The sequence below is a fragment of the Rutilus rutilus genome (genome assembly GCF_951802725.1).
Source record: "Rutilus rutilus genome assembly, chromosome: 9".
Taxonomy (NCBI): domain Eukaryota; kingdom Metazoa; phylum Chordata; class Actinopteri; order Cypriniformes; family Leuciscidae; genus Rutilus; species Rutilus rutilus.
In genome coordinates this window covers 10,218,507-10,234,115 of record NC_140223.1, presented here as the reverse complement: position 1 = coordinate 10,234,115, position 15,609 = coordinate 10,218,507, and the positions used below count along the sequence as shown (strand labels likewise).

The 15,609-nt window shown below is 36.8% G+C and overlaps 1 protein-coding gene across 1 annotated transcript in view; it reads left to right on the top strand.

Moving 5' to 3' along the window:
• The window catches only part of LOC311297517 (thyroglobulin-like), a 40,850-nt gene that overhangs the window by 4,778 nt on the left and 20,463 nt on the right, over positions 1-15,609 (top strand). Inside the window, exons 3-4 of the mRNA XM_084419847.1 lie at positions 2,418-2,567; positions 4,517-4,738. Coding sequence (XP_084275973.1) covers positions 2,418-2,567; positions 4,517-4,738 — 372 coding nt within the window. The remainder of the gene's footprint in view (positions 1-2,417; positions 2,568-4,516; positions 4,739-15,609) is intronic.

The following is a 15,609-nucleotide window of genomic DNA, read 5'->3' as shown; positions in this document are numbered from 1 at the left end:
CGGCGCTCATGTACCCCGCCTGGAACAGCCTTTTCTCGGCTTGTCGTTATGAGGTTTGCCGCTGTCTCTGTAGTGGTTAAACATGAGATATAATTCGTCTTGTGTATATCTAACGGGCGATTTTTGGTTTCGTGAATCTATAATTTGTTCCCTGGGCAATCGTTTTGGCTGAGGGGAAGTTTCATAACTTTATAAGCTATTTAACTTTACCGATGTATGGTTAGACTAGAGCGCTGACTTTGTATGTTTGACTGAATTGTTTGCTTTATTTGTATAGCTTCTTGTAACTTTACCTTTTACTTTTATAATGGCTAATATTGATAAAAGTGAAATTTAACAAAAAGAGACTGGGTTGAGTTTTGTCATTTTAAATTTTAATACAACGAATATGATCTGTAATGTTGTTTACTGCAACATCTGTTGTTTAGTACAAACGCACATATTGCCTGGACCATATTAAAATGTTTAATATTTTTATATTAGATTTAAAACGAAAAGAGGCAGGTTTGTGTTTTATATTTTGTTTTTTTATAAATAGGCAAACGTTATGTGCAGTGAATATAATCAATACGCGTTGCCTGAACCACATTTGTGTGGCTATAATGTTTAAGATTTCTTTAAATGAAAACGAAAAGAGTTAGTATGGTGTTTTATAACATATTTCGTTGCCTAAAATATACACAGAGATAACCGGAGTAGCAGAGCGAGCTGAGTGACGCGCGCTGCGTCAGAAGGTGGGCGGGGTTAGGATTTTCCAAGATGGCGCCGCCCATACCCCCCATAAACGGCTTCAAACCCGTTCTTCAGAAAGTCTATGGGTGACGTCACAGACGCTTTGTCCATATTTTTTACAGTCTATGTATTTGACTAACAAGGAAGTTTTCAGTTCTGAAACTTGCAGGATATTCTTATAGTATGATGACCTCTTATGTCAAAAGCTTTTCTCAGTTCATCACCCCTTTAAAGAAAACTGAGGCCTAGTCCACACGGACACGGGTATTTTTATAACCGGAGTTTTTCCTCCTGCGTTTTAAAAAAAATCCCGTCCACACATGCTCGGTTTAAAAGAAATCTCCGCCTTCATGAAAATGCAAAAACACACTATCACGCGCTGTCAAGAGCATTCCACACCAGCAGGCGGCGGTCGTAAAGCCACGTTGGCCAATCAGAAGCCTGAATCAGAAGCATTTCGTTACAACACAACGAAATTAATCCACAACACAACGGAAAATGTACAACACAACGAAATAAAGCCGCAACACAACGGAAATGCTCCCGACCACTAGAGGGTTCTCGGAGCGCGGTAAAGTTAGTTTTCCTTGCCATTGTTCTATAGAGTCGGTAGTCTTAATTTATCAATCCCACGATTAGTTTTTACAGTATGCAACATTGTATATCGAGATAAAATATACTTCAAAATCACCAACATGAATTATAGCTGTGTATTTATACTGGAGAATTATTTGACGTGCTACCACAGCGCATGATCCCCAAGGGAACGTCTGGCAATTCCACCAAGTGGTTAAAATGTATCATTTATAATATAATTTGATAAATAAACACAAACCATTTGGTGAACTGCAGAATTACAGGAATGAGACAATTTCACCTGTAATAAGTCAGTCTGGTCACTAGGAACCTACCACAAGCTTTAGGACATGAAAAAAGTAGGCCTATATTGTTTTTATAAAAAAAACCTAATTGTGTACTGTGCATATTGGCACAATTTCACCTGTTGTAAGTCAGTCTGGTTAATAGGAACTACAACCTTTGAAACATGATAAAAGAGAAAAAAAACTTTTATTATAGCCTATTACAGAAATGTCCTAAAAAATAACAATTGTTTACTGTAATGAAGGGAGGTATTGGAAAGAAATCAGCTGTAGTAAGTCAGTCTATTACCAATACAATAAAGCTTTGGATTTGGAACATGTCTGTTTTTGAATGTTAAAAGTAATTTTAATTAATACAAATTATACGTTTTAACAACTTGAAAGAATTGGCGGAAGTTCCCTTAGGGATCATGTGCTGGAAACGCGTCAAAACATTCTAGACTCTAGAGTATAAATATGCAGCTATAATGCAGGAAGGTGATTTTGAATGAATAAATGTCGATATACAATGGTACATACTGTTAAAAATAATAGTGGTGTAGTTAAATGTTTTAGACTCAGTGGCATTGAAAACTAACCTTATCGCGCTCCGAGAGCCCTTGGGAGCATTTCCGTTATGTTGTACATTTTCCGTTGTGTGGATTCATTTCGTTGTGTTGTGCACTACTGGGCCACCGTAGTTCCGCCCAACAACTTTGTTTTAAATTCACTTAAATTATATTTTCACAAACTCATTGTAATGTCACATTTACCTCCCCTTCAATATATCAGAGGTAATTTCTTTGTCTTGTTTCTGTATAACAGTGAAGCCAGGAGTGTGTCCAATCCCAGACTATAAAGGAGTGTGTATCATGGCGCGTCCAGTGAGGTGTGCCAATGACACTGACTGTGCCGACAAGAAGAAATGCTGCAGCACTACATGTGGTGGACGTGAGTGTATGGCTCCAGTTACAGGTATTATATTATATTATATTATATTATATTATATTATATTATATTATATTATATTATGCAGTCAATAAAAATAAAATTAAACTAATTGCTCATTTTCTGTAATTAAGCGCAATGAATCACACCTAATATTAAAGTTATTTTACATATTTCTATATTGTAGTAATTTCACATTTAATCTCAGTTAATTTAGAAACAACATGATATGGTTGATGGCTGATATTTCAAATATTTGTTTAATGCCATCTTTTTATAAAAGGCATCACTGATACCAATACTGCTCCTGATGTCTCTATGAAAATGTTTTTTATTTTTCACCTTAAATTTTAGCCATTAATTATAGGCATTCCTCATTACAGTATAATTAAAAGCGATACATTTTTCTATTAATATATTATGTTTTAGTTAAATACAGCTAATCACTTCTGTAATCGCGATTTAAAAACATCAGTTAATCTTTTTATATTGTAGTAATTTCATAGCTGCTCTCCAAATCGATGTAGAAACAAATTAAAGACGGTATATTTTAATGATTTGTTGTAATGGCATCTTTTTATGAATGAAGGCCAGGATCACTGATATTAATACTGGAACTGTCTCTGAAATTGATCTTAGTTTAAGTTGTATTATTAAATATTGAGACATTCAACACTACAGTAATTGAAGGCTATAAATTTCAACATTTATTGTGCTTTAAAAAAGTGAACTTAAAAAATCTTCACATTAACCCATTATAATAATTTACATTTTATAAACCTTTTCCTGTGGCATTCCTACCTGTCTAACGGGTCGAAACATATTTTGAAACAGAAATTGAATAAAGTTATCAAACACTTTATAGTATTTATTGCATGAATTATAAATTAAATATATTTCTCACATTCACTATTTGCTTTCTATAATTCACATTTATTTTACTGCATTGTTATTATTTAACATATTTGTGTATGTAAGAAAACAAAATCACAAAAGAAGAAATAAAATAAACCAAAGTGGGGATTTGGGCCCCCCTAGCGTCCTGGGCCCAAATGCCTGATATACTCTGCACCCCCTAGACCAGCCCAACACCCCCATTATAAACGCACCCCTGACTACAGGGCTGTTAAATGCTTGAATCTGATTGGTTGACGAAGATTCTAAGGTATGCAATTATTTTTAGGGGAAAGAAGGCTAAAGTAATTCCAGACAGGTCTTGACCGCATTACATGTCCATATCACTGCACCAAATGTTTTCAAAGATATTTCTTTTAAATAGCAAAATAACCAAAAAAGTTAAAACCTAGTAAAAGATGTGCTCGAAAACTGTTGAAACTTTGCACACAGGTCAGAACCCACGGCCATCAGGGCCGGGCTGAAGCTGGTACCCGGGCGTGGCAGGGGGGGGCTCAACAGCGCCCCCTTGAATGGGGTCCGAAAACTTGGTCCATATATTAAACCCGCTTGCATGAATTAATATGAATCTCGGTACACATATCTCATCGGGCCGAGCAACTTGCAATCTATGTTATTAGCTCCACCCAACAGGAAGTCAGCTATTATGGGTTGTTTGAAAAACACATCCTCTGGAATTTGAAATACTCCTCCTAGAGAATTCATCCGATTGCCACCAAACTCGGTGTGCATGAAGACAAGACATTGAGGATGATAAATTGCAGACAGATTTTTGATATCTCGAACGGTTTGGCCGTGGCAAGGAAACAAATTTATGGCGAATAAGGGACACAGGAAGTGTGTTATAACTTCAGCATACATTAACTGATCTTGATGGAACTTCAGCAGTGTGTTCGTTGTAAGAGGACGATCTCATGGATGTAACTATTGTGAGTCGAATGAACCTCATTTGTTGTCCCGAAGTTGAACGACATGAGGGTGACTTATTGATGACAGAATTTAAATTTTTTTGGAGAACCCTCCAAGTAAATTCTATAATCTCTGGTACGTTTACCTTGAAGGTCGTCCCAAGACCCCGTGTGAGCAGGAGAGAGACAGAATTCAGAGTGAAAACGGTGGTCGGATTGGAGCCTACATCCCTCAGTGTGATGAGAAGGGTCAGTACAAGCCTCAGCAGTTCCACGGGTCCACAGGTTACAGCTGGTGTGTGGACAGTAGTGGGAAGGAGATACCAGGAACCCGAACTCCACCTGGACCGAACAGTATAAACTGTGACAAGCCTGGTAAGCATGTCTACCTGAACCTGAAGTTTTTTTGTAGAAAATTGTCATAGTCCTCTCTCAATAGGTCACATGTCCTATTTTAAATAACTATTTCTAATGTTTTTTACTAATTAATTGTCTTGGGATTTGATATTAGAGAGGTAGCAAATGCTTTTTTGTTTATTTGGGGTCAGTTTTAAAGTTCTTAAAATAAGTCTCTTCTGCTCACGAAGGCTGCATTTATTTGATCAAAAATACAGTAAAAACTGTAATATTGTTATTAAATATTACTACAATTTAAAACTAGAATGCATTTCCGGAGGAACTGCGAAGTGTGCTTGCTCGGGTGCGGTTCACTAACGTGAGCAGGAAGTGGATAAGGGTGTGTTGAAGTTTGCTTGATCTGAGAATTTCAATAGTACTTTTTTCAAGATTGTGCAAAAAGGTGAAAAGTTATGTGCATTAAGAGACATGCAATGTAGACTAGTGCCAATGGCATTGTTTATGTGGCTTGGTTGATGGTTTTGAAATATTTGGTTATGAATATACAGCAGAGAGTGGGAGTGTTTTGGGTGATGAAATAGTATTGAAAAGAAGTTAACAGTCTTCATTTACTGTATCCAATAAGCCAATAAATAACTCGCTCAGCTGTTCTGTGGTTGAGTGTTCCCTTTGATTAGGAACAAATTTACTATCTCAAATTAAGGTCTACTGTAATTAGCGCAATGCTTTGATTGCTGCTGTCAAGATGGTTGTCATCACCTAGAAACGCTGATTTTTATAGCCTACCGTCAGTCCTCATATTGTAACTAAATGAAAAACGCTATCAGTTTCACTATTAGCTTACTCTAGCGATGCAATCGCAACAACATGGATAACGCTGTTTGGCCTTGCCTAACTTTATATGACATATGCGCCATATGCTAGAGTTACACATCCCGCTCCCACATCCTGGCCGTAGACAGATCATATGTTTCACGCTGTCAATGCAGTGGTCTGCGTTGCGCTAATCTTATTCACACTATCGAGTGTAGGTGCAGCATTCTAACATTGAGTCATAAAGCTGTTTGTGAATAGATTATCCGCTTCCAAATTATGTCATTTTAATCCCGAAATTGAAACATTAAAAACCATTTTTCTCTTTATGGTGTGCGAGTGATAGAGCGCGGCAGCAACGAACCGACTGATCAGCTTGCAGCGTAACAACATTGAATGTTCGGCCGAACAGCTGATCATAGCTGTACAGGGTGCCTTATTATTTTTCATCTCCATAAATATATCTAGTAGTAAAGCTAATGCAAGGGCTAGAAATCAATTAATCCTTTGCTGATACTTCCTCGTCATTATGGAGAGCGCAGTTCATGGTTGCATAGCAACGACAGACGCCACGGGAGAGCAAGCGCTTGTGGAATGGAGAGAACGGTGCGCTCACGCTTTCCACTTGTTTTGACCATAGACTGTAAAAAATAGGTTTTTACACATCTAGAGCGACGTTGTTGATTGTTTGAGCATGTGACTGTGCGTTTCTCCTTGTTTTCTATTGTGATGCGCAGCATATTTCCCGCGCGCACAAACACAGCCACAGACAATGAATTGTTCGGTTAGCGAAGAAGAGCATGATGTATTTTGTATAAAGTTTTTTTTGTTTGTTTTGTTATTAACTGTTTTGAGAACTGGAAATGCACAATTCATGCATACAAATCTGTAGATAAATTAAGATTAATAAATGAAGATGATTAAATTAGACCGATGCATCAAAAGTTATTCTTGTGACCCATGTAAGCGGTGCAATTCCCTCCCAGTTTAAAAAACGAAATTCAGGCCCTGCATTTAAGACAAACCTAGTAAAAACGAATGCAGTCTATTCACTGACTTGGCAGCTCTGTGAAATGTAATACAACAGTGCCACCTACTGTCTAAATGCATTAACATTAAAAGTGTGAGATGAAACTCTTTTGCATAGACATAGGTAAATGGGTTTGTCAATTAGCCTGAAATTTAAAAAAAATCAAAAATTCAGATCTTGTGCATCCTCACATTGGAGTCCCGAGTTCATGTACAAAGTTTGGTTTCGATATGTAACCGAGTTCCTGAGATATGGACGACTTCCTGTTTGGCGACTACGCCGCCGATTTCGTTTGGCTGTGACGGGCAAACGCTTCCGAAAATCAAAAATCCTTCTAGTAACTTTTGTGAGGCTTGGTCCAAGGATCATGTACATCCAGTTTCGTGAAGTTCGGACCAAATTTGTGACCTGTGAAAATTTAGTTTCACTTTCTGTTCAATCCAATATGGCGGACGAACGACATGGACTCGTGATTTCATCTTCGCGAGCAACTTACACCGGTACTGACCGTACGTTTTAAAGTTGGAACGGTGTCTCTGTCTCAAAGGGCCTAGGCGCAGGAGCTGGCCAAAATATATAGAATAAGAAGAATTAGAAGAAGAAGAATTAGAATAAGAAGAATTAGAAGAAGAAGAAGAAGAATTAGAAGAAGAAGAAGAAGAAGAATTAGAAGAAGAAGAATTAGAAGAAGAAGAATTAGAAGAAGAAGAATTAGAAGAAGAAGAATTAGAAGAAGAAGAATTAGAAGAAGAAGAATTAGAAGAAGAAGAATTAGAAGAAGAAGAATTAGAAGAATTAGAAGAAGAAGAAGAAGAAGTGCTGTTTTCAGCAAGCACACTTAATAACTGTTTCTGTCAGGACCACTACCGTCAAATATGATTGACAATTAGCATACAGTTTGGATTGGCGGAATGGTTCCGTTCTGGGCGAGAACTCCCTGCGCATCCATGCAGCCTAGCATGGATAAGAGCAGGGAGAGCAGCAATAATCCCCCAAAACAAAACCATATGCCAATATCCCCCAAAACCAACTGACAGCGCAATCTGGATGCTTTGTAGTTACCTGAGTGAGCCAAGGCACCTGAAAAGCTTGAGCAACAGCATGTGACCAACAATACCAGAAGCCTTAAGCAAGTATGTTGCCCTTACCTAGATGGCCTAAATGAGTATGATGCCAATACCCACATAAGCCATAGCAACAAGCATGTTGTTAATACCCGAAATGTTCAGCAGTAAACATGCATATTGCAATGAATGACATACCACCTGAAATGAAGAAGTTAAAGTTAGATATCAAAATGAATCAGCTGCTTGCTTGTTGTATATCCACAGTCCAGTTCCAGTTTCTTGAGTGACGCCTGTGAGCTAGAGATGAGAGATGGAGATTTAATTTTCAATTATCTTTTTCATTGGAAATAAGTACTGAAGTACACAATACTGAAGTAATCCTGGTGGAAACTTCTGGTTCACACAGAATTAGCAATACTGAATTAGAATTAGCTGGATGGTTTAATGTAACAAGCATGATGCTGACATTTACTCAAAGTTATAGACAAGTAATTTGTTGACGTGTACTGCGTACACTGCCACCTGTCAATGACGTCATAACCTTGTTATACTTGGTTGTAGTTTACTTCTGTAGAAAAGAAAAAAAAATTATAAAAAAAAAATATATACACACACACATTTTGTTATTATAATTTTTACACCCACCATGACTGAGGCTGATAGAATGGTTACATCCTGATTTTAGCATCATATGTTGAGCACTATATATATCCAATCTAATTGGGGAAGCATCACACCAAGCTGGAGCAAGCCAAGGACACATGGCAACAAGCGTGTTGCTGTAGCCAATTTAACAATTGTATGGGATCTATTGGGGGGAAGCTTACACCCCTAGCGGCAGCAAATCTAATACAAGCATGTTGTATAAATCGCGGAAATATGCTAAAACTAGTGTAGTTTGGCAGGGGAAGCATACACCCTACAGCAATAGCTCCGACTAGCAGCAACAAACTAATACAACAATCATAGTGTGTAAATCACAGAACTATTGCTAAAACTAGTGTAGTTTGGCAGGGGAAGCATACACCCTACAGCAATAGCTCCGACTAGCGGCAACAAACTAATACAACAATCATAGTGTGTAAATCACAGAACTATTGCTAAAACTAGTGTAGTTTGGCAGGGGAAGCATACACCCTACAGCAATAGCTCAGACTAGCGACAAGAAAACTAATACAACAATCATAGTGTGTAAATCACAGAACTATTGCTAAAACTAGTGTAGTTTGGCAGGGGAAGCATACACCCTACAGCAATAGCTCAGACTAGCGACAAGAAAACTAATACAACTAGCATGTTTGTATAACCAAAGGACTAGTATTAAAACTAGTGTAGTCCGGTCGGAGAAGCATACACCCTCTAGCTCTGAGTCAGATGCAGTGTGCACTGCGCAGCTAAGCAATGACATACAGTGTGCTTCCTCATTAATGAACATGATTACTGCTCCCGTCCTACGGATTCCTTCGGCTGTGGAGGTGAAGATGACGACTCCCATGATTCCACACTCCTTCACAGGACCAACAAGCTACAGTGTTGTTAGTGTTGAATACCAGACCTCTGCGGTGAATGTACTGTGAATTAAGCACAAGTATGTTACTGATATCTAGATAGCTTTAGCCACAAGCATGTGGTAACTTTAACACATTGTTGCAATAATCAGATAGAATAAAGCACAGGCATTTTTCCAATGCAACCAGATAGCATAACAACGCTTGATTACTATAGCATGTTGCGGAGGACAGCATGCACAAGCCGAAGTAACAAACACATATTCGATAACATTGATTTAGCAACCACTATACAGTACTGATAGCTGTAGCAACAATGGGTTGTACATTAATATTAATATTAGCTCAAATGATCTATAGGGAATTTTAATAATTAATCATGAATATGATTAATATTTTGTATGTTACAGTTAAATTAATTTATCGCAGCTGAACTAGATTGATATATGAATGATTACCATAACGGGTTATGGTTCGTCATTAATACATCAAATAGTCTTATTTCAGCTCGAAGTAATGGGATAACTTTAATGGAATTAATTTAGTTATCAAACAATCTGTTTTGAACGTAAGATTAACTTAATTCTCAAGGAAAATTATCCTTCTTACAAACACGAGAAAGAGTATCTTTTCCAGGCCTTGAAAAGACAACTTTCTATGTTTGTAAAATTAGCTTACTTAAATCGTACCAAGATAAAGCATATAGCTAAGATCGAACATTTCAGGGACTAAGTAACATGGGCAATTAAAACAGAGTCAGTCAAGGACATATGGAATTTAATAATTAGACTAATACTACATTGAAACTACGAGTATACACAGAGTAAATACATATTTACAACAGAAACATACGGATGAAAACATTACAAGACCAAACGGATAACAGATGAGAGAGGGAGAGGATGAAAGGGAGAAAGTGAAACTAAAGTTCAGGATGAGAGAGATCACCGAGATGATCTCTGCATGGCAAAATCACAGGCAACCTTTTGAGAGACAGCAAGGAATCAAATCACATTAAAAGTTCAATAAACTTATCTTGCAAAATGGTTCTCTTTGTTGCTGAAGAACGCAGAGTTCATGCGTGTGTCCTAAGACCAGCGTGCGTGTGTTTCTTTAAGAAAGCAGGGCTCGCGCTCTCGTGTCTTCTGGTGAGCGCGGTAGCGGGGTTTTCGAAAGAGTCTTTCTCTTTGAGTTGAAGTTGTCTGCTGCGTTTGCTTCGTGGAGTCCGAAGACGAAAATAAAGAAAAGACTTAAAGAAAATTGAAAACGCTCCCAAAGGGAGCCATAAGGTCTTCTCGCTGACGAGGCGGGTTCGTGAAAATGCAGGAACAAAACAAGACGAAAGGAAATACAGAACAGAACTCAGCGGAACGCGGAGTGTAACCGCTTTTCTAGGGCACAGGAATTTCACTCCTCCCTGGGCTTGAGCCAATTGGAATGCGAAATTCCAGGCGGGAGAAAAGTTCTTTGTCTCACTATGAGTTTGATTTGCATGTTTTATGGCAGTCTTAGGATCATGCCATTTCTACGTTAAACGATTATAACTGCAGTAAAATGCATTTTATCATAATTTGGTATCCATATCTTTCCTACGGGTATATGGAGGTTTAATTCAAGACCAAATTTGGTATGTTTAAAAGCTACGGCCTAGAAGTACCTTCTTACTCTGTAAGATAAGTATTAAAAGTTCGATTAACAAACTGGGAATAAGACTAACCTAAAATGTGATGTGCATTTACAAGTGGGAATGAAAATTGGACTTTTAAAAAGACCACATGACATATACCTATGAATTCGCAACAGTGTGCACCTCTGAAACATTATTCCTTTAAGGTTTACAAGAATACAAAAACATATCACAGAGAAGAACAATCGTGGAAAAGAGAAAATACATTCAGGTTTGCATATTTCTTCAATGGTTATACATCTAGGATGAACACTTTAATTCTGCTCTCCTGCCAGAATCTCAGTGAGATTCCTGGGTTGTCGACATTCCGTTAGGACCATAAAATTTTATGGTCTGGGGGGAGTTAGGGTACAAATATAGTGTATCATTCTTAAAATACCCACTTAGAATTCAAAACTACACACTAGGGAATCACACTATAGAATAACACAAAACTAATCACATGCATAATGGAATTGTATATCAAAAAGAATATCTCTAAGTTCTAAGTTAAATTCAAAGGATGTTTGTGTGTGTGTGGGGGTGTGATGTCACGTAGCAGGAGAAGGTTTTGTTATCTCTCTGTGGTCCAGAGAGGGGGAAGGGGGTTTGGAATGCAGAACTTTGCAGAGTTAACGAAAGATGTTGACTGTTTATCCTCCAAGGTACAATAAAGTGTCACGAAAGTCCATTTGCTCCAGTCTTTCTGGAGCCTGGCGTATGATTTGCAATCTTTGAAGTCAGGAGGTTACAAGCTTCGGTAAGCTTAGCAAAGAACATTTTGGACAGGAATGTGCTTAGAAAAACACAGAGTCCGAATTGGTTAATTCAGAATCAAACGAACGAATGATTCAAATAGCCCAGTCGCTACATAGCAATGCTGCTGAAATGACAGCATATACTGATGCCTGAAAAATTTAGCATAGCATGTGCCAATGACACCAGGTATAAGACTAAAACACAGCCATGTTCCAAAAACCGACTGAGCTAAATAACCTTAAAAATAAAATAACTGTTTCAATAGCAACTAACATCTTTTAAAGAAAGCAGTTTTTTAATAGCCACTATAGCCTTAGAACAAGCAGTGTTTCAATAAGTTTTTTTTTTTTTTTTTTTTTTTTACATATACACAGCTTAAATATACCATCATGTTGAATTTCAGCCTATAAAGATGCAAGCCCTTAAAAAAAACAATGCATTAAAATCATAGTCTGTAAAAAATAGATTAAAATGAAAGCACTGTAAAATACAATATACTGTAGCTTTAAGAACGACGTGTTTCCAAGAATTAGATAGACCAAGCGTGTCCAAAGTGACTCAACTGAATTGTGACTGTTTACTATGTATTTAAAAGCGGTGCCACAGCAGAATATTTGCACCATGAATTGTTAATTCACATCAAACAGCTGCTTGAATCTAAAATAGCACTAAAAGCACAGCGTGTGCAACGCGATCAGTTGCCAATGACAACACATAGTAACGCACATGGCCAATATGATTGCATAAGCCTAGCAAGAGCATTTTAATGAAAATGACTAAGTTAGAATAGCCCAAGCCACATGTATAGCATTAGCAACAAGCATGTTGCCAAAACCCTGATAGATTTTAACAATGAGCATTAAAAAGGAACTTAGCTTAGCTTTGTGAAAACTTTCAGAGATGAATGGAGAATGAATCACGTCGAGTCCTGTGTCAATAATGCAGCGATGCGAGCAGCAATGCAGACTGAGGTAACTTATGATCAATGCGGCAAATCTCGTGTTCAAGTTTAAGATGAATCTGAGGTGAAATCCTTGTGGGGAATGAATTCCTCTTGCTAAATTCCCGATTGCACGATTCCTTGTGAGATGATGTTGTTTGCCTGACGAATTTCGCCATTTAATTTGCTCCTGAGAAACGCGATAGCTGCTGATAATACTGAAGGAGCTTATATATGTACACGGTGATAGGTGTCGTATTCCTATAGGTAGATGTGGATCAGCTGAGGGTCAGCTGATGCGAGCTTGACTAACGTGACCTGCCAGAACTAACGCTATGCTTGATTTTATGTCTTAGGATTATTTTTATTAGGGCCCAAGCCCTGGAAGGGTGAAGTAGAGAATTCAGACATTCAACATTGAAGGCTATAAATTTCAACATTTATTGTGCTTTAAAAAAAATTAACTTAAGAAAAGTTAACTTAAAAAAAGGTTTAATAAAGGCCTTCTGAAGTGATGCGTTTATAAAGTTTTAAATATGGATATTATATATTTATTAAAGTAAAATAACAAGCTTGCGGCCAAACATACAGATTCTGCCTGAGTCTAAAGCACAACTTATGCGAGTGATTGGACATATTGCTAATATTTACGCCACACCATGATGCATTACGCTACTTCCGACGTCACAAGTTGCGCAAATAGACTGTGTTTGGCCGGAAGCTAGTTATTTTACTTTATAAAGTTTTAAACCTGGATATTTTTCTTATACAAATGCATTGCTTAACTTCAGAAAGCCTTTATTAACCCCCCGTATTACTTTTATGATGGATGGATGCACTTTGATAAACTTCATAACCGAAACAACCATTCACTGCCATTTTAAATCTTGGAAGCTTTTTTTTTTTTTTTTTTTTTTAAATATAACTCCGATTGTATTCGTCTGAAACAAGAAAGCCATAGACCCATAGGATGACTTGGGTGAGTAAATCATGGGCCAATTTTCATTTTTCCATGAACTATCCCTTTAAGCATAAATAACTGAAGGAAAATGAACAAACTGAGCCAATTCGTATTATTTATATTCCTTTGGTTTCTCTACCCAATATATTTAAAAATTACAAATCCAGTGAAAATGCAGGAATCGGACTCGTTCTGGAAAAAGTTGTATTGGTGCATCCCCGAGTCACATTTACTTACCCTTCAATATATCAGGACTTTTTTTTCTGTCATGTCTGTTTAACAGCAAAGCCAGGAGTGTGTCCAATCATACAACATATAGATCTGTGATTTAACATTAATGACAGACATTACAGCAACTGGTTTATTATGCTGCTGTCACTTTAAGATCTGCTGCCTTAAGTGTTGCAAACCAACCATCCTACATTTGATCTAAGATCATTTCTCAAATGTTTAAGTGTGATTCCAGGAAACAAATGTACGCACAAAAAACATGTGTACGCCTGTCTTCCAGATGTTCCACTTGCAGAGGTTTCACACAAACACACTCCAAAAAAACAAACAAAAAAAACATCAGGTAGCATTATACAATGTTTTCTTTATCTTTACAAATCAAGAATGACACTACTGCAGTAAGCATGTTTATGTTACATGACATAATGTTTGCATTACAGTACAACAATTTTCGTAAGTTTTCCCCTTTTGTATGGTAATGAAATTGAAATGCTAACCACTTTTGTAGGTGTTCAGTTATATCACTGATAATATGGCAAATCAGGTGCTATTCCCTTCAGTCTGCTTATCACATCTACCTGTTTATCTTCTCTCCAGATTATTTTGAATGCAAAGGATTTAATTCCCTCATATTTTTCTAACATTACAAGATTGTCTCTAATGCTGAATTCCCCGGATACTGATACACATTTATTCAAACAGGGTGAATTTACAGTGAAATAAACCACACATTTATCTTTTACATTTTTACAAGATGAGCCCCAGATGATCCCTCAGGTGAAATTCTGAATGATCTTGTTTACCTTTATCAGCCCTTGCAGCAATGAGGTCACCACTCACATAAACATCATTTTTCTGAAAATATTATTTCACTTTAGTTAAGTCCGGTACTGCAGAATGTGATTAGACACGGATTACACTGTTATGGCAAAAAAAAAAAAAAAAAACTTTTTTACGTTGCCTTATCTTCTCTGAAAAGCGTTCCGCCCATTCAGCTAACATGAAAAACACTTTAAATAAGCAAAACAAAACATATCCAATGATGAAATGTTTTCTGTGTTGACAGATCAGTCCTAACTGCCGGGATAATCACACAACGCATACAAGTCCGCTAATGACACGTCCGATTCGCGAACTAATGACTCCTTTGAACCGATTCCATTTAATGAATGGTTAAAACAACTGATCTGTCCAACACTGAATCCGTGTATAACAAATCGGTAATGCTTTACAATAAGGTTCCATTTATTAAACTCTAGTTAACTACATAGTTAACATTTACTATTAATAAAATGATTCTACAGCATTTATTAATATTTATTAATGTTAATTTCACCATTTACTAGTAAGCCTATATTATTTAAATCAAAAGTTGTATTTGTTAACATTAGTTAGCCTAATGCACTGAGTGAAGATAATAAAAATAATAAAAATACAGCTGTTCATTGTTTGTTTAACTAAGATTAACAAAGATTAATAAATGCAGTAACAAATGTGTTGCTCGTGGTTCATGTTAGTTATAATACATTAACTAATGTAAACAAATCAAACCACATCTAACACTTCTTAAAATGAGAATGTAAGTGAGATTACCCCATTTTTTTAGTAAGAATGTTTAGCAGGATAAACCTTAATAAACTACGGTAGGCTATTTTCAGGTTACTGTATATGACAATGTGTAGAACAATTACCAAAACAATATTTTAGTTTAGACTGTTTGTGGTAAATGCAGTTGGGTTGTCGAGGTCAAAACTCTAAATAAGCTGTGAACCATATAAACTTACTATAAATAATGTTATGTAATTTTTTACTCTTACACTGAATGTTTGGATTTTGTGAAGGTGTGAATAATTTTTGATTAATATTTAATATAATAAAGTTCTGTGTAACGAATTATTAACGAAGGATAATTTC